The sequence below is a fragment of the Rutilus rutilus genome (assembly GCF_951802725.1).
Source record: "Rutilus rutilus genome assembly, chromosome: 12".
Taxonomy (NCBI): Eukaryota; Metazoa; Chordata; class Actinopteri; order Cypriniformes; family Leuciscidae; genus Rutilus; species Rutilus rutilus.
Window position 1 is genome coordinate 26065189 of NC_140217.1, and position 18592 is coordinate 26083780.

The 18592-nt window shown below is 36.6% G+C and overlaps 1 protein-coding gene across 1 annotated transcript in view; it reads left to right on the top strand.

Moving 5' to 3' along the window:
• jak1 (Janus kinase 1) overlaps positions 1-18466 on the top strand; it is a 32734-nt gene extending 14268 nt beyond the window's left edge. Inside the window, exons 7-24 of the mRNA XM_084426756.1 lie at positions 68-244; positions 720-877; positions 1358-1472; positions 3107-3305; positions 7073-7182; positions 8081-8230; positions 8511-8598; positions 9489-9616; positions 9835-9970; positions 11216-11367; positions 11478-11628; positions 12584-12672; positions 12783-12975; positions 13080-13204; positions 14200-14372; positions 14554-14671; positions 16052-16162; positions 17326-18466. Coding sequence (XP_084282882.1) covers positions 68-244; positions 720-877; positions 1358-1472; positions 3107-3305; positions 7073-7182; positions 8081-8230; positions 8511-8598; positions 9489-9616; positions 9835-9970; positions 11216-11367; positions 11478-11628; positions 12584-12672; positions 12783-12975; positions 13080-13204; positions 14200-14372; positions 14554-14671; positions 16052-16162; positions 17326-17427 — 2475 coding nt within the window. The 3' untranslated portion in view covers positions 17428-18466. The remainder of the gene's footprint in view (positions 1-67; positions 245-719; positions 878-1357; positions 1473-3106; positions 3306-7072; positions 7183-8080; positions 8231-8510; positions 8599-9488; positions 9617-9834; positions 9971-11215; positions 11368-11477; positions 11629-12583; positions 12673-12782; positions 12976-13079; positions 13205-14199; positions 14373-14553; positions 14672-16051; positions 16163-17325) is intronic.
• Positions 18467-18592: the final 126 nt, after the last annotated feature.

Genomic DNA, 18592 nt, shown 5'->3' on the forward strand with positions numbered 1-18592 from the left:
GTCATAAATTGTTTCATGAGTTGTTACCAATGTGGGTTTTTTTTTTGTCTTTATTCCGTTTTAATAGAATCTTCTGATAGTGAAAGACAAACCCAAGTCTAAGAAGAACAAGGCTGACAACAAGCAGAAGACTGAAAAAAAGAAAGAAACCGGATGGACAATTTTCTCAGACTTTTACGAAATCACCCACATTGTCATTAAGGAGTCATGTGTAACCATTTACAGACAAGACAATAAAACCATGGTAATTTTGTCATTTCAATGAGATTTTAATGAGACAAACATCTGCAACGCTATGTCCTAACCAGGTGCAGTGCAATTCAATTCCAGCACAAGCAGTTTATATATTCATGTTGAATATTATACTGTCAAAGCCAATCAGAACATATTTGATATTTAATGTAATTTTATGTGGATTCTGATTTTGGACCAGTTAGATTTAACAATGCGCAGTGCTTCCCAGCATTGCAATGTTTAGTAGAGTTTTATCATCAAAATATCTTGTCACTTGTTGTGGTTGTGTTAAGTTAGGACAAGAACTCTGCACCTGGTCAGGAAATGGTAATACTTCCATACATCTCTTGAAAAGCTGATGATTCATACTCGTATTATTGATAAATCAACAGGATTGACTTCAGAATTCATGTGAAAAAAAAGTAACTGATTCATTATAGCTCTTATCCAGAAAATGTATTTCTCTTCTCTCCTCTCCTCTGTAGGAGTTGGATCTGTTTTATCGTGATGCAGCCCTGTCCTTTGCTGCAATGGTGGACGGTTACTTCAGATTGACTGTAGATGCCCATCATTACCTGTGCACTGAAGTCGCACCCTCATCAGTTGTCCAGAATTTAGAAAATGGCTGTCATGGGCCTATCTGGTATGATATCAACATTGTTAATGCCATTGAAATTTCATAATTCTTCTCCCCATTATATCACAAAAAACTAAGTATAAAAAAAACCCTCAAGCTTACTTAAGACAAGTAAAAGAGTGCTAAAATAAGATAAAAAAAAAAAAAAACTACAAACATAGGAAAACAAACTACAATAGAACAAAGACACAAATAAAATAGACCTACCTGAAAACCTTCTAGCACTAGAAATAAGAAATACTACATAACTTGTATAAAGTAATCAGATGTGTTAAACAATGCATAGTCTTCACTTTGTAAAAAAAAAAAATTGTTATATATGTTGAGCATAAAAGACTTCTTTGAAACATTAAAATACCCAAACTTTTGAACTTTATTATAAATGCTGCTTTAATTAGTATTAGATTGTATTATTACAGCTGTCTTCAAAATTTGAAGAAGAACATTTTAAGACTTTTTAGAGTTTTGTCTGTTTTCTTTGTACAGCACGGAGTATGCAATTCATAAACTCCGTCAGGAGGGAAATGAAGAAGGAACCTACATCCTGCGCTGGAGCTGCACAGATTATAACTACATCATCATGACTGTTGTCTGCATTGAGGTACAAACACATGCATGCACACACCAAACACAAAAGTCTAGTTTGATTTATACAGCTGAAAACCATTTTTGTAAGCTAGGAACTGAAAACCTTTGTCCTTTCCGTTTAGCCTGTACAGGACAAGTGGTCTGCTTCTTGTTGTACACTTTCCCAGAGCATGACATAGTTTGTGTTCATATGATATATTGCATTGATTCTCTTTCAAGCATTGCAGCACCCAGTTTTGGCAGAAAGTCAGTGTGAAAATGCTTTTCCAAAGTTTAGGATCTTGCTTTAGTGTTTGTATCTTTGAGAAAATATTTGGACCAGATTAGACCAAGATAAGGCATGCATTTTCAGATCATTTTCTTTGGCAGTTATTTTTCAATGAGATAGCTGTATTACACTGTATAAGCAGCTGGATCAGAGACTGTGATGACTCCCTTGTTCAGCATGCTATACAAATAGAATTTATTTGAATGTACCTGAATTGATCAACAGAAGGTGTGTGAGCTTGCCAAATAAGGCTGAATGTCTTAGCAAATAATTGAAGTGCACACACAGTGTCGTGCTAGGTTTCCTGTCAATTTTAAAGTACCCCTGTAGTCAATAATTGTATCCCTTAAATCTCATCTTTAATCACCAAAATCACATATTTAATTACTTCATGCCTTAAAATAGCTTAAATGTATCCACTTAATCACGAGGTCAGAATACCTGATCCACTTGCTCAACTTTTCTGTAGTAAACGCTGCACAATGGCAAGTGGAAATACTGGTTTAATTCAGCCATATATGTTTGAACCAGAAACGAATTCAGAAGAAGTGGAAGAGTGAATTAAACAGGGTCTTCTACAAGTCGACGTATCTGAATAGTAGTGCGATTATGTATTGCTCTTTACAACGTCGGGCACATAGCGGTAATTAATATGATTTAGCCTTTTGCTTGACTATGTTATCAAACAGTTAGTAATGTGTTGGTAATGTTACACAAACCATGTTCCCATTCGCCATCTCAGTCTGCCTTCTAAAAATCAATATCCTTAGAAATGGTTGTAACTAACGTCAGTGGAGAAATGCATATAGTTCATCATAACATCGTCATATAAATCATATTCACCCGCTATATTGCCAATAGCAACAGAAAAATACACAGGGATAACTGATTTTTCTTGAGACTCCCCTGCTTTAGAGCATAGGTAATGATATGCTACCGCCTGCCCGCATGTTGACGTGATTGGTTACAAGGCAGTTTGTGACATCAGAAACAGATAATTTCAAACCGCTTATTTTTTTCACTGCAGTTTTAAGGAGAAAATTCTCAGCAATGGTGTTGACTTATGAATATGCACATGGTTTGTATTAAAGCATATTAAAAACACCACATAGACATATAAACAACAATAACAACTTTAAATGTTATCAGCATTATGTACTAATATAGCTAGTCACATTTAGAAACCCAACACCTCCCCACCAACCAAGAAAAAATGTATCGTATCTTATCTTACATGGGATCAGTTAATGGCCACCTAACATTTGTTTAACAAATCCTGTTCCCTTCACCATTCTTCTCATGCACGATTTCTCGTCTTTATTTCCTTTGTGCTTAATCATGTTTCTGTCTGTCATGTATTTCTCCTCTCTCTCTTTTAGATGGACCTGTGTGAGTCCAGGCCGATTCCCCAGTATAAGAACTTCCAAATTGAAACAAGCCCTCAGGGCTACAGACTGTTTGGGACCGAGACGTTCCGGCCCGCTCTAAAGGAGCTTCTGGAGCACTTGCAGGGCCAAAACCTGCGCACAGAGAACCTGCGCTTCCAGCTGCGCCGCTGCTGCCCACCACAACCCAGAGGTACCAACACTCGCTCGGCTCAATCAGTCACATGAAAGAAGACCTTCTATGCATTATCATTGAGCGACACAGCTAATCCATCCGTATATTCCTGTATCCTAATCATCCATCCATTCTAATCAAACATTTTAATCTATCTATCCCAATTAAACACTTTTCAAGCATTGATTTGACGGTCTATCTGTCCGTCCGTCCGTCCATCCATCCATCCATCAATCCCAATTAAAGACTTTGTCCATCTGTCCATTCATCAGTCTGTCCATTTGATGTTTTTAAAGGCAAAATTATGTAAAGACTCCTGATTTCATATTTTCTGTAGCCATATGTCCTGTAGGTTAAGCTAAACTGGAAATATGTCCTGTGTTTTACTTTGATTTAAAGGAGATTTAATACACAGCCTATTTGGATAGGATGGTATTTCCATTAGAAACCCCTGAAAATCTCTCTGTGAATGGTCCTGTCTTAAACTGAAACTGAAATCAGAACTCATCGCTTTGTCCAGTTTACTGAAAGCTGCTAGCTGAATTGTCAGGATTTTCCAGTGTTCAATCTGCACTGCTTCCTGCTGAATGCATCTAAGTGTTTTCTTTCTTGGGGATTTATTGAATCCTAGAGTAGGGTTTGGGGTGTGAAGTACACTATTGAAATCTGCTGTTGAAATGTTTACTAGCCTTTTTTCGTCACCCATAATTGTTACCTGTTGCATCTGTTGAAATACCAGTAAAACCCACCGACCTCAATTTTGTATTAACATGTTAATTTTCAGGATGACAAATCTGACTAGTTTTCAATAAATATACAAGTGAAAATTTAGACAAATAAAATGTAAAGCTTAAGAGTATATAAGTGCTAATAATGTAAATGGACTAGAAAGAATGATACAATCAGTTGTATCACTGCTGAGTCAGTCAACTAGATAATGATAAGCTTTAATGACTTAGTTTGGGCCTAGAGCAGGAAATTACTTAAAAGAATGTCAAATCAATTACTTCATTTTGGTGAGTTAACTGGTAATTACAGGTATGAGCTGCACAGTTTCAGTGAATGTAAAGCTAAAACACCCAGGTTTCAAAACTTAATTACTTGAATCTTTAAATTTGTGCAAATACAAAAATTATTAAACTTGAAATATAATCTGTTCTTCATACAAAACACGTGTATGGCTTCAGAAGACTAACTGTAGTGTTGTCAGTATGATATACAAATCTTATGGTCTACTTTTATGGTGCTTTTTTTTGGAGATTGAACCTTCTTCAGAATATTACTTTTGGTGTTTCACAGAAGGAAGGATGTTTTGAAACAACATGAGTATGAGTAATGAGAAATGACTATCTGACTATAATTATAGAACCATCTCTTATTGTTTCTACTTTCATTAGCATATTATATTTGCTGTTTGCTAGAATGTACATTAGGAATAGGAAATAAATGAATGGAATTTTTTTAGGTAGCGAGTAATGATGTGCTAACTTAGCATATACGATGTAGGGGAAAACACAAATAAACAAATAAATTGGGTGTTAATTTCCATAACATGAGTACATGATTACTTATGACTCTTCAGTTTCTATGAATTTAGACCTAAGTGAGAGATAGTGAGAGGATTTGCAAGTTCACAGATAAAATGAACAGTCCTGTGAGTTGATGTGCAACATTGTATAAACCCCTCTCCGTCACGTCTGCTCAAGTGCAATTAAAGTTTCACTATTTGGAATGCATTTTCAATTGCATTCCACTGCTGAAAGTTCCATCTGCGACACTTTCCAAACTGCATACTTTATGAAATGACTTTCTCATCTTGTGAGATGTGCTTTTTTTTTTTTCCTTCTTTTTTTTTTTGGTGCATCTTTTTATTGTCTAAATCTGAGAAGCATCTGTACAAGAATCTTGAAGTGTTTTTTGACTGGTTTTGGCTGAAAGAGGAATTGTTTTTTTCTAGTGCTTTAAGTGTCACAATACTCTCTAGTCTAGAGACATCAAAAATCAGAATACGCACACAAGCAGTCATATCCTTGCTTGACCTCTGGCAACTGTGCAACTGGCAGCTAATAGTTGTGCAGTCTCGTATATCAAGCCACTCATCCAGTATCAAAGGCTGTGTTCACAAAACAGTTTATCTTGCAACTAATAGTTCTCCTAAATAGCAGTAAAAAGTTCTAAGATAAGAGTTTCCTCTTAAAACCTGTTCACAAAGCTGCTGAGACCAACTTTTACAAAGGAATAGAGAGAAGTCTTAAACTAAGAGTAAGGGTGATGTTGACATCCTTGCTATGGATGATGTCAACACACTTAATAACTATGCACACAGTGATTGGCTGATGGGGGAGGAGTCTCTGCCAATGATTTAATCATAGAAATATTGCAGAACAAAGGTATCATGCTGCCATTTTCAAACAAAGTTTTTTTTAAATGTAGGCTAAGAACTAAGTAATGTTCGGGTAATTGTCAGTCTCTTACTTTGTATAAACAAAGTTCAGGAGGAGTACGTTCAAATTATCCAATTCAATGCAGTTTGCCTGTACACAAATGAACCTTTATGTTATGTCATTGCAGATAAAAATCTTGCATTGCTTCAATATAGTGTACAGTGACTTTGGGTGGATTGCCAGCAACAGCCATTTTAGGATTGTTTGTGATTTGGTCTAAGTGACTTAGGAGTCCTCTTGACTACCCCTAACTTTTCACAGATTTAGGAGCTGGTTTTAATGCTAAAATGCTTTGTGAAATACTCTTAGAGCAAAAATTGAGGAGTCCTGACACGGCCATTACTTTTAAGAGTTTCTCCTAAATCAGCAAGTTAGGTGCTTCTTTTAGCCTTAATATGTATTGTGAATACAGCCCCTGATCCTTTATCCAGCTAACCATCTCTAACCTGACCGAGTTAAATGTTCCTGAGAGAGATTTACAGATAACTGCATACCGCAGAGAAACCAGGGTCCAAAATGTACTTTTCGCCACAACTGCCAATTGCAGATGAATTCATACATATTAGTGTTTTAATTGATTCAGTGAATCATATCAGTGAATTTGTGTGCATCATTACTAAATGATTAGTTGAAAATGAAACTTTTTTTTTTGAATGCAGTTTATTAAGATTTATTATATTCCTGATGTAATATCCTTCTTCCTTTAGTGCTCCATCAGTATTAGCAGTAATACAACAGCTCTATACTGATGCAAAACCAAATATTAGGAATGTTTTGGTTGCGAAAAAACGCCTAGTTATCGCACATTAGACAGTGTCAGGGCTTGTTTACATCTGTTCCTCTAAGAGTACATGCTGAGGCATCAGTGACAGGCAGGAAATGTAGTAAATGTGGGTTTCCGTTGTTCACATCTCTTGATGTCTTTACCCTATTTGCACTCATAAAAACAGAGCTGTGTAGGTCTGTATCCAGAGATTATGTCAGTGAGTAGACAAAAGACCTGCTGATGCTGCAGAATGAACATCACAGCACACAAACACACACTTACATAAACGCTATACCTGCACGTGGACCCACACATGCTCATTGTTTTCGTGTAGCAAGTGGTATTAATTTTTTTTTTTTTTTTTTTTGAACGGTGCACAATGTCACTGCAAAACTTCCTCTTCCCTACTCTGTTTAGGTGATGTCTGCACACCAACGCATATACTGTATGTTTAGATATTATCTAAATAAACATCCTTGGACAATCAAACCAGATGACATTTAGTGTTTAAAGCTGGGATCTCAACTATTTATATGTTGGTCACCAATCACAAATTATGCTCTTCTGTCCTTCAGAAATTTCCAACCTATTAGTGATGACCACAAACCGAGAGCCCGCCCCACAGAGACAAAATCAAGTCAGCCAGCTGAGTTTCCACCGCATCCTTAAGGAAGAGATTGTTCAGGTGATTTTTATTTTTATTTTTTTTCATGGATTTTGAACCAAGAAGCCGACTCTTCTTTAGCATGGCGAGCATTTAAGAAATAAAATGAAATACAGATATTGTCAAAAAATCTACCATATACATTCATAAATGGGCGCTCCACAGTGAGTGAAAATGCTCTGCCCTTAAAAATTCTCCTGGCCATAAAACTATTTATAATTTCATGATGCTTTTATTGAAGTACATAGACTTATGAAACATAAATTATTATACAGTATAGTTAAAAATAAATAATTGGTGTCAGTAAGAGTTTTTTTTTTTTCTTTTTAGGAAAGAGTTAATACTTAATTCAGTGAGAATGCATTAAATTGATAAAAAATAACAGTAAAGACATTTATAATGTTTCAAATGATTCTTGAAATTTCTATTCATCAAAGAATCCTCTTTATATCACAGTTTCCGTAAAATATTAAGCAGCACAACAGTGATAATAATGTTTCTTTGGCACCAAATCGGCATATTAGAGTTATATCTGGAAAATCATCTGACACTGAAGACTGGAGTAATGGATGCTTAAAACTCAGCTTTACCATCACAGGAATAAATACCATTTTAAAATGTATTAAAATACAAATCAGTTATTTTAAATTGTAATACTATTACTGCAGCCTTGGTGAGCGTAACCACTAAAAACATTAACAAAAAATCTTACCTACCCCAAACTTTATAACAATAGTGTGTTACAGATATTCTCTTTATAGTTGCCAGTTTGTTTACTATGTAAACTATAAGCAAGACATTTACTATAGTTTACTATTAGTGGGCCTGTCCCTGAAATTGGAAAAAAAAAATGGAATGAATGAATAAAAGTTTAATTGACTACCTACTTACTGATATGTGACATTGTGGCCTCATTCAGGGTGAGCATTTGGGTCGGGGCACAAGGACAAACATTTATGCTGGTGTTCTGAAGCTGAAGAGTGAGGATGATGATGACATGGGAGGATACTCACAGGAGGTGAAAGTGGTGTTGAAAGTGTTGGGCTCAGGACACAGAGATATCTCTCTGGTAAGACACACATGGCCTACTCATGTCTAAATTAAGTTTAGCAAACAAGATTATTGGTTTTAGATGGTATAATGTTACAGTCTCCTGACTCTCTTCCTCATTTGTAAGTTGCTTTGGATAAAAACACATGTCTACTGAGTTAACTGTAAACTAATTGTGGTCATTTTCAACTGTAATGAACCATGAGGGGTTTTGAATAGAATTTTCTCCGTTAGTATTCTGCCATCAGTGTGGTTACTATTTGAATGTTCAAAGTATGTCTTTTTCTGCCTCTTCTCAGGCTTTCTTTGAGACAGCTAGCATGATGCGTCAGATCTCTCATAAACACATCGCACTGCTCTACGGAGTGTGTGTTCGTCACCAGGAGAGTAAGTACCCTACTCTCACTTGTCTCTAATATGTAGCGAACTTGGCATTTATCCTGCCAAATTATTCTGGTTGTATCTAATGATTGCTTTGTCTAGTGATATTGATGACAAATGGATAAGCAATCCATTTCCTTACAGAGGGCGCACATATATTAGACTTAACCAAATGTTCTAGTTCTCTTATTTTGTGGTCTTTTATTCTGTTTTGGTGTAGTTTTACATGGCAAATATGAGAAATAGGTGGGGTTTTTTCTTCTTGCGCCTGTTGAGTTGTAACCAGCGAGTCACCATAGTCACTGGTGCAAAAGTCATTTATTTATTTACAAAGCGAACATAGAGACATTGTCATTCTCCGACTAAACGTGTAGATCTGATACAGTGGCAGTGTTATATTTCTAAGAAATCACAGAAATCAAACAATGAATCATTGCTTGAGTAATAATGTAGTTTTAAATGAGTACATTTTTAAATGGTTAAACTAGTCTAACAGGAAAAAAGTTTTGCTTCATGATTCCATGGCATGTAAATGTTTCATAAATGCTTTTTGTGAGGAAGCTGATCACAGAGCGACATACGATTGTTCAACAAAGTCTAGGTTAGGTTATGTATTTAATTGCAAACTGCACTTCCTGCTCCACTGAACAATAACCTAAATACTCTGAGGATCACCAGCCATGTGCACGCAATGGGTGTGTCTGTTTTCTTAGAAGAATTTGCATATGTGAGCTGGAACCGTGTGTCAGAGAGGAAGAGATAACTGTGCTCTTTTGCATAAAATTCTCTCTCTCTCTCTCTCTCTCTCTCTCTCTCCTCTCTCTCTCTCTCTCTCTCTCTCTCTCTCTCTCTCTCTCTCTCTCTCTCTCTCTCTCTCTCTCTCTCTCTCTCTGTAGATATTATGGTGGAGGAGTTTGTTCAGTATGGTCCTCTGGATCTGTTCATGCGCAGACAGACCACGACTCTCAGCACCGCATGGAAGTTCCAGGTTGCCAAACAGTTGGCTAGCTCCCTCAGCTATCTGGTAAAGAAACAAACGCAAAAACAAATGCTCAAACCCAACATAATTGTAAATCTGTAGTACTAATTGGTATTGATAATCTACCTAAAAAAACTAAAATATGTTAAATTGGTTTCACATGGTACAAGTGAACTCGTAGCAACATAACATATCAGTGAAAATGATTATGAAGTGTTATCAGTGAATAATGTTACTGTTTGACTGCTGTGTGTATCCTGCAGGAGGATAAGAAGCTGGTTCATGGATATGTGTGCTGTAAGAACATTCTGGTGGCTCGAGATGGTCTAGATGGAGAGGGAGGACCCTTCATTAAACTGAGTGACCCCGGCATACCCATTACTGTCCTTAGCAGAGAAGGTGAGAGATTCATTATGGCTACCTCATTAACACACTTTAAACATTCATACAGGCATTATGACCACTTTAACAGCATGTTAATGTCAGCACTAAACGGAAGTTGCTTTAGTCTTTTCTTTCCTATTGTGACACATATCTATTGAGTCAAACCGCTTCTCAAAAAAAAATTGTAAAATAAATAAATATATATATATATATATATGTAGGGACTTGATTCTGTTAATCGGAAATTGATTGGATGGTTGTGGTTTGCTATTGTTGTGATCTCATGTGAGTGACAGGTTGTCCCACCCTCACACTGAAAAACACATCACCAATGATGTGATGTTGCTGCAAGAGCGACGGGAAGTTATTTCAGTTTGGTTTAAAATAATGATGTGTACAGACAAATCATTCATAATAAATACTTCAGTATTCCATAAAAGAATAATAATTGCCAATTTGGATTTCATAGTGATTTTCACTATGATCATAGTGATAGAGATTTTATATAGTTGTTGTAATGTTTAAAAAAGTTTAATTGTATGTTGTAGGATTTTATATTACAGTTAATATAGTATTTGATGAAATAAATAGATAATAAATACTGTTATATTATAATTAAAACATAGCTTTTTTATAGAATTTTATGATAAAGATAAATAATACATTTTATTTAAAATAAAATAAATATTAATACATATCAATTGAAATTTCTATCACTGCTCACACTAGGGTCAAAGGTTTTGAGCTGACATATATGCATTATTATAACCTTGTAAATAGAGTTAAATGGGTAAAGTGCATCCAGGGTAAATGCAATGCTGTCGATCTGAGCTTTATTGCACTGTGAAAATGGACTGCTCGGAAAAGATAACTGACAGGAATTTTGTTGGCCGAGATTCAGCTCAGCTCCCTGAAGCACTTCGGAGACCAGAAAAGCTCTTTGTTTGCTGTGTGCCAGGGACTGTTACAGGAAAGACTGGTTGTGTGTTTTTTTTTTTTTTTTTCTGGGGTGGTGGTGTGTGCGCACAGGGGAATGAAAGGGGCACAGAGAGGGAGCATACAAGAAAGTGTTGCCAAGGGATCATGTGTTCGATGAAATTACCTTTGATGTTTGAATGAGGAAATGGTGGTGGAAACCCCCTTAAAAAAAAAGAAGAGGATTATTCAACCAGTACAACCCAGCTTGGGTGTTTTTGAGTGTTAATTTGAAGTTACTTGATAATGCCATTGAATGACAACGTGCTTTGTGTTTGTCTACAGAGTGTGTGGACAGGATTCCTTGGATTGCTCCTGAGTGTGTACAGGACACGGCTAATCTGAGCGTAGCAGCGGATAAGTGGGGCTTTGGGACAACTCTGTGGGAGATCTGTTACAATGGAGAGATACCTCTCAAAGACAAGAAGCTCACGGAGGTAACAGCGTACACATACACTGAGGCATGCATATGACTTAGCACTTTCTTTTCTGATAATGTGCTGATAAATGTGTGTTTTTTTTTTTTTGCTGTCATCTCTCTGAGCAGAAGGAAAGGTTTTACGCAGCACAGTGTCAGTTGGCAACCCCTGACTGCGAGGAGCTGGCCAAACTCATGACCCACTGTATGACCTACGACCCTCGCCAGAGACTGTTCTTCAGGGCCATTGTCAGGGACATTGTCATGGTGGAGGAACAGAGTAAGGAGTCAAGATATACAGATGACAAACCATACATTTAGTTATTGAATATATTTCGAAATTTAAGCCTAAGTAATTCCTCCTGTAGTGTTCTCAATACTGACCTCTTGTGGCTATTACAAAGATCTACTACATTCTTCTTTGCTTAAAGTAGTAAGCACATGTGAATGTTTGCCAAGGTTTCTTTCACCTACATTATCATTCAAAAGAGTGAGAAATCTTTTAAGAGATTAATACTTTTATTCAGCAAGGACACATTAAATGAACAGTAAAGGCATTTATATTGTTACTAAAGATTTCTATTTTAAATAAATGCGGTTCTTTTGAACTTCCTATTCATCAAAGAATTCTCAAAAATATGTCACGGTTTCCACAAAAATATTAAGCAGAACAACTGTTTTCAACATTGATAATAATTAAAAATGTTTCTTGACCAAGTCATCATATTAGAATGATTTCTGAAGGATTATGTAACTGAAGACTGGAGTAATGATGCTGAAAATTCAGCTTTACCATCATAGGAATAAATTAAATTGTAAAATATATTAAAATGGACAACAGTTATTTTAAATGTTAATATTTCAAAGTATTACTGTTTTAGACCCCAAACTTTTGAATGGTAGTGTACACCGGTTATATTTTAGTCTATTTATGACTATTTTCACTCTCTTAGAATTAAACAGGCTGTTTTTTCTACTATGCCTTAAGATATCTATATGTTAATGAGCTCTGTTAGTAGGATTGGCTAGTCTCCATAGACTAGTAGTCCTCACTGTCCTCATAAGTTGCTGCGCTTAATAACCATTGATATGTAAACATGGTTAGTCATATTTTAATATGAAGGACAACTTACCTTTTGTGGTGGGTTTGAGAGAAAACATTGCATTGTAAACGTTTGCGTATGTTTGGGAAAAAAACAGGTTTCCATTTTTCCTCTTTAATGTTTTCCCTCTAGACCCATCCATTCAGCCTGTTCCCATGCTAGAGGTGGACCCTACAGTGTTTGAGAAGAGGTTCCTCAAGAAGATCAGAGACCTTGGAGAGGTATTTACACTCTGTGTGTGTGTGTGTGTTCTGTCTTTAAACTCATGAACAAACTGCTTATTTAACTGACCATCTTCTGGTTAGACTGAAGTTCATCTGTGTGCTTTTAGGGTCACTTTGGAAAGGTGGAGTTGTGCAGATATGACCCGCGGGGAGATCGGACAGGAGAGCTGGTGGCCGTGAAGTCTCTAAAGCCAGAGAACCGAGAAGAGCAGAGCAGTAACCTGTGGTGTGAGATTCACATCCTGAGAGAACTTTACCACGAGAACATTGTCAAATATAAGGGCATTTGCAATGAAGAGGGTAAACCACAATTCTGAACATCATAAATAATATAATGCTGTAATGGCTTTTGGTGCCAAATGCATGAGTTGCTTGAGCGAATCTTTCCACATTTTTGTTTCTAGGTGGGAGATCCATTAAGCTCATCATGGAGTTTTTACCGGCAGGCAGTCTGAAGGAATACCTCCCCAGAAACAAAGCTCACATAGACCTTAAAACCCTTCTCAACTATTCTGTACAGATCTGCCAGGTAACACCGAATGTGAATGGATTACAATGCTTTACTAGTTGTCCTTGTCTATTTATGGTAACTTTCCAACCTGAAAAAAAACACCAGCACAATGAAACAAAAATCACAAGGAATCTAATACAAATTTAAAAATAAAAATGTATTTGAAGGAATGACAACCAAAGAGTCTATTCACACAAGAGCAAAAATGAAAACGTGTTCTATTCATTCATGTACTTTAACGCAAGAAATGACTAATGACAAACTGCACTTATTTTAAAGTAAAACCGCCTTGAACTCAGCAGACAGTAAAGCATTCACTTACTATAATGCAAAATACATGCAATCAGCTAAAATACATTTAATTTGCATTGCAGCGATATAGTATGAAATGGAAATACATTGCAGTATAACAAAAGTTTAGGGTTGTTTTTGTTTTTGAAAATCTTTTATGCTCACCAATGTTGCATTTATTTAATCAAAAATGAGTAAAAAGAAAATATTGTTTATTATTATTATTATTATTATTACAATCATTAGTATTATTTCAGCAGCCATTACTCCAGTCGTCAGTGTCACATGATCCTTCAGAAATCATTCTAATGTGATTTGGTGCTGACCAACAGAAAGTACAAAAGAACAGCATTTATTTGAAATTGTCTTTACTGTCACTTTTTTGGTCAATTTAATGTGTCCTTACTGAATAAAATGTTTAATAAAAACAAAAACCTACCCCATGTAACATATTTTCTCATAATGCATATGGTGAAACTCAGGCTATATGTAGGTACCAGCAATATATTCATAAATATATGTTATATATCCATTTGCTTTCCACGCAACTTATGCTCTGGTTGTCTGTTGTCCTTGAGGCCTTGTACTCGTAGACCAATAATAATAACAACAGCTGCTTACAGTGATCCTTTGTGTTCTCATGCTCTGGGTTTCTGTTAGTAATGCAGACCTGCAGTGTAACATTATGCTCAACCCTGCTGTTTTCTAACCTCTAACTCCAGGGCATGGACTACCTGGGCTCTCGCAACTACATCCACAGAGACCTGGCAGCCCGGAATGTTCTGGTGGAGAATGAAAGCACGGTAAAGATCGGAGACTTCGGCCTGACCAAAAGCATTAAGGATAATGAGGGTTACTACACGGTGAAAGACGATCTGGACAGTCCAGTGTTCTGGTAAGCCTCACTCATAAGGGTGCTGTTATACAGCAATGACCAAGTATATTAAGTCTAAAATGAATCATGTGCATTGGTAATGATGAAATTATATGCAATTTCATTATGGAATTGTGTATAATTATGAAAAGCCCCTGGAAAATCCACTTTGTAATGATTTTTTTCCCCCTGCTTTTCCCAGGTATGCTCCAGAGTGCCTGATCCACTGCAAGTTCTACAGGGCGTCTGACGTCTGGTCTTTTGGAGTGACCATGTATGAGCTCCTCACGTACTGTGATCCCTCATGCAGCCCTATGTCGGTGAGTGGCCAGTCGTTTTAGTCCCGTCTCAAAAACCCTAAGCCAGTGTTTCTCAACTGGTGAGTCGCAAGAACTTTTTGAGTGGGTCGCCGAGTGTGCAATCAGTGAAACAACAACAACAAATGTAATTCTACGTTTTTCTGATGCGAGACTTTGAAAGATGTGCGTGGGAACTGTTGACTCTTCTGTCAGACGCAGTGTAAGTAAAGAGTGCCTGAGAAAAACGTGTTTCGATTCAGTTTTTGAGGTCATGAGATGTTGTCTGGAATATTGTCAGTGTCAATATTCTAACTTGTTGCGGAATAAAAAGTCACTCACCTCAGAAAAGCAATCTTTCATGTCCTGTGCTCGTAGCGCACGCTCTTTAAATGCACGGGCAAATGCAGCGCGCGCTGTATGTTACTTAATTATAAATAAAGAACAAAAGAAATTATGAGCATGCAACTTCGTAGTTATGTTGTCAATTAGTAAGTCATGAAATTACCCAAAGGTACCAATAAATTACGTAACATGCACTTCGTGTGTTAGCTGGGAAGGATTTGCCCGCAGGTATGATGTCGTTTCCAGATGTTTCATTAACAATTCATGTTAGTATTGTGTATTTATCATGGTAAATTGTTTCCATAATCCCAAAATTCCACTTTATTTTCACTTTATTTTGTATATTTTTCATTGGTGGCTCATACCAACTCAGTATTTTAAAATATCATAAAATACAGTATTTTTTATTGTATAACAAAAAATAAAGGTATAGATTAAAAGGAATATGAGAGAGACACAAAAGCACAAGATGATTAAAATAATACGACAAATATCACAGCTGCACTTCCACACATTGGATAGACTTATGCAGTTATATTTATGCAAATTTATTATGTAAATATATCCCTATGTAAGTGTTTTACTTTTGATTGCATTTCTAAATCAGTGTTTGATTATACACAGCAGGAGGGTAATACAGATTTGTTGCGAAGCAGAACCGAGTACTTCTAGCACTCGTAGAAAGCCCATGTTCATTTCTGTAGGCTGAAAGAAGCTCTTGTTTAGGAGGTGCTGGTGAGTCTGGTCGTTCTCTCTCTGTCTCTGAGAACATGGCAGATGGTGCCAGTCTGTGCCCACAGTGGCAGATGTCTTACCCAAAGGCTGCGGTAGACGTCTGCACACCAATCATCACTTTTTTTTCTGTGTGCCTCTTTTGGAGGAAATGTCTGTACTGAGGGATTTGTCCGATTTTTCACATTGTACACAATGCAGACGCACAATGTATTGCTTCCTCGCCCACTGGACTCATTAAAGGGTTAAAGGTAGTTTGCTAGAGGAGACATGGATGAGCTTAATTGTAAATCAGGCCACTGACCCGACTTTGCTCCACCCCCACAGGTGTTCCTAAAGATGATTGGCCCAACACATGGCCAGATGACTGTTACCCGATTGGTCAAAGTCCTGGAGGAGGGGAAGAGACTTCCAAAACCAGACGGCTGCTCAGAGAGGGTAATCTACAGCATTTTGTTTTAGTAAAGCTATATATTTACACCACTATTCAAAAGGGGTCAGTAAGATGTATATGCATTTTGTTTAATTACTCCTTTGTCACTTTTGAGCAATTTAATGCATCATTGCCGAATTAAAGGCATTTATATTGTTACTAAAGATTTCTATTTCAAATAAATGCTGCTCTTTTGCACTTTCTATTCATCAAAAAGTTCTGAAGGAATGTATCACTGTTTCCAAAAAAACTATTAAGCAGAACAACTGTCTTCAAAATTGATTATTGTAAGAAATGTTTCTTGAGCAGCAAATCATCATATCATAATGATTTCTGAAGGATCATGTGACACTGAAGACTGTAATGAGTAATGATGCTAAAAATTCAGCTTTACCATCACAGGAATAAATTAAAAATGTAAAATATATATAAAAAAAAGAAAACTATTTCACAATATTACTGTTTGCCTGGGAGACTTCCCTCAAAAATATGCAATAAAAAATATTACCGATCCCAAACCTTTGAACGGTAGTGAATGTTACAGGTCATATTAGTATGATGACTTGAAGTAACCTCTCAGATTTTAAGTAATGATAGAGAATTCTAAGGAATTCCATGGAAGTCAGTAACTGACAGTACGCCATTGGTAGGAAAAAGCCTTCGGTCTTTGAGCAAATATAATGAACATCACCTTGCAAATTCAGCAAATATATATATATATATGTATATGTGTATATATATATATATATATATATATATATATGTTGAGGTGTTATTTACAGAAAATGTATTCTATTTTATTTAAAAATTGTATTTAAATATTTATAAATTTATTTATGTATACATTAAGTATGCTTTTTTAATTTAACTTAATTTGTTATGGTTTACTTTAAAATGTTTTCTTTAAATATTTTATATTACGGGGCTGTTGAAAACGTTCTATGGTGTGTTTCCTGTCCAGTCAGCCGTTGTCCTGTGCTCGTATATTACTTAAAGTATGTTGATGTTTACAAAAAAATGATTCTATTGTATTAAAATATTTTGTTCTTGCTTTATGCATTACAGAATCATGTTTATTTCACGAGGGTGAAGGTTAGATGATTTAACGGCAGGTATGAGCTGCGCTCCAGGCCGTGTGTCTCTGATTGTGATCTTTGTGTTTTGACAGTTGTACAATCTGATGAGGAAATGCTGGGAGGCGACACCTGAAAAAAGGATCGACTTCAAAAGCCTGATTGCCAACTTTCAGCAGATGCTTGACAATCAGTAACGGTGGAAATAAGATGGGATACAGACTCCACCTCTTTTGCATAGAGACAAAATCCCCAGAAAAAAGAAAAAAAAAGTATAACTGCAGTGTAGCACTCTTTCAAATATACTCTCCTTCTTACTTATCCCTCACATTACAATCTCATAGATAAACTGCAAGCCATTCGAAATAGCCACAAAGACACTGTTAGAACCACCGAAGTGGGCAGACGAGCACTGTCCGGCCTCTCTCTGAATATGCAAACGTGTAACTGCCAGTTCCAATCGCTCATTTCAAATGCAGACCTGATTCGAGTGTACCAGACGTGCACAAAAATGAGGCGAATCTGCTTCATATTGTGCCTGTGTCACATCAGCCATCATGATGCATGTATTTCCCATGGTGCATTACAGCATGTGCTGCTGCCCACTGTGAGACATGCGCATTGACAGAGACTGACCCTTGTTGCGATAAAAGAGGACTGTTGTTCTTTGGAAAACGAGGAACGCGTCAGAATGTAGATTTACATGTGTGGTCCACGGTTTGGAGCTTTGATGAGTGAATGTTGAGTGGATCGTGCCCGTTCTCGTGAGCCTATTGACGTGCAAAGTATGTAAAGCGCTCAAAGACTGCTGGTTTGTCTGACTTGGAGCGGACAGCTGTCCTCGTTGGAAAATTCCAAACGAACGTGCAGGATTATCGGAGAACTCTGAAACAGCATGCGCCGGTCAGGATGCACACATTCTGAGGACTGTACTTCCTCCCCGAGCTTCACATTTGCCACGGAAAAACTGAAGAGGATGATTCTGAGAACAGCATGTGGAAGGATATTCATCATGTTTAACGAAATACCTGAAATGGGCACTAGGGGACAGTAGAGCTTATGAAATATCTCAAGAAAAATTCACATTTTATTGTTGTGCAAAATATATTCTGAGTTCAGCTAACTTTCAGAAACTGATTTAAACTGTCACAAAAAAAAAAAAAAAAAAAAATTCCTGCAGTATTTTATCTGTTGTTTTTTATTGAAATGGAATTAAAGTGATTAACAAAACCACAACATGTTTCTACAGGGGTTATTTGGTTAATGTCTAAAGATGGATGCTGACTTGAATGAGGAGGATCAAGATGTGAACAGTGAAATTAGTTTTTCGTCTTAAAACGCTTAAATGCCTTAGCGTGTCTT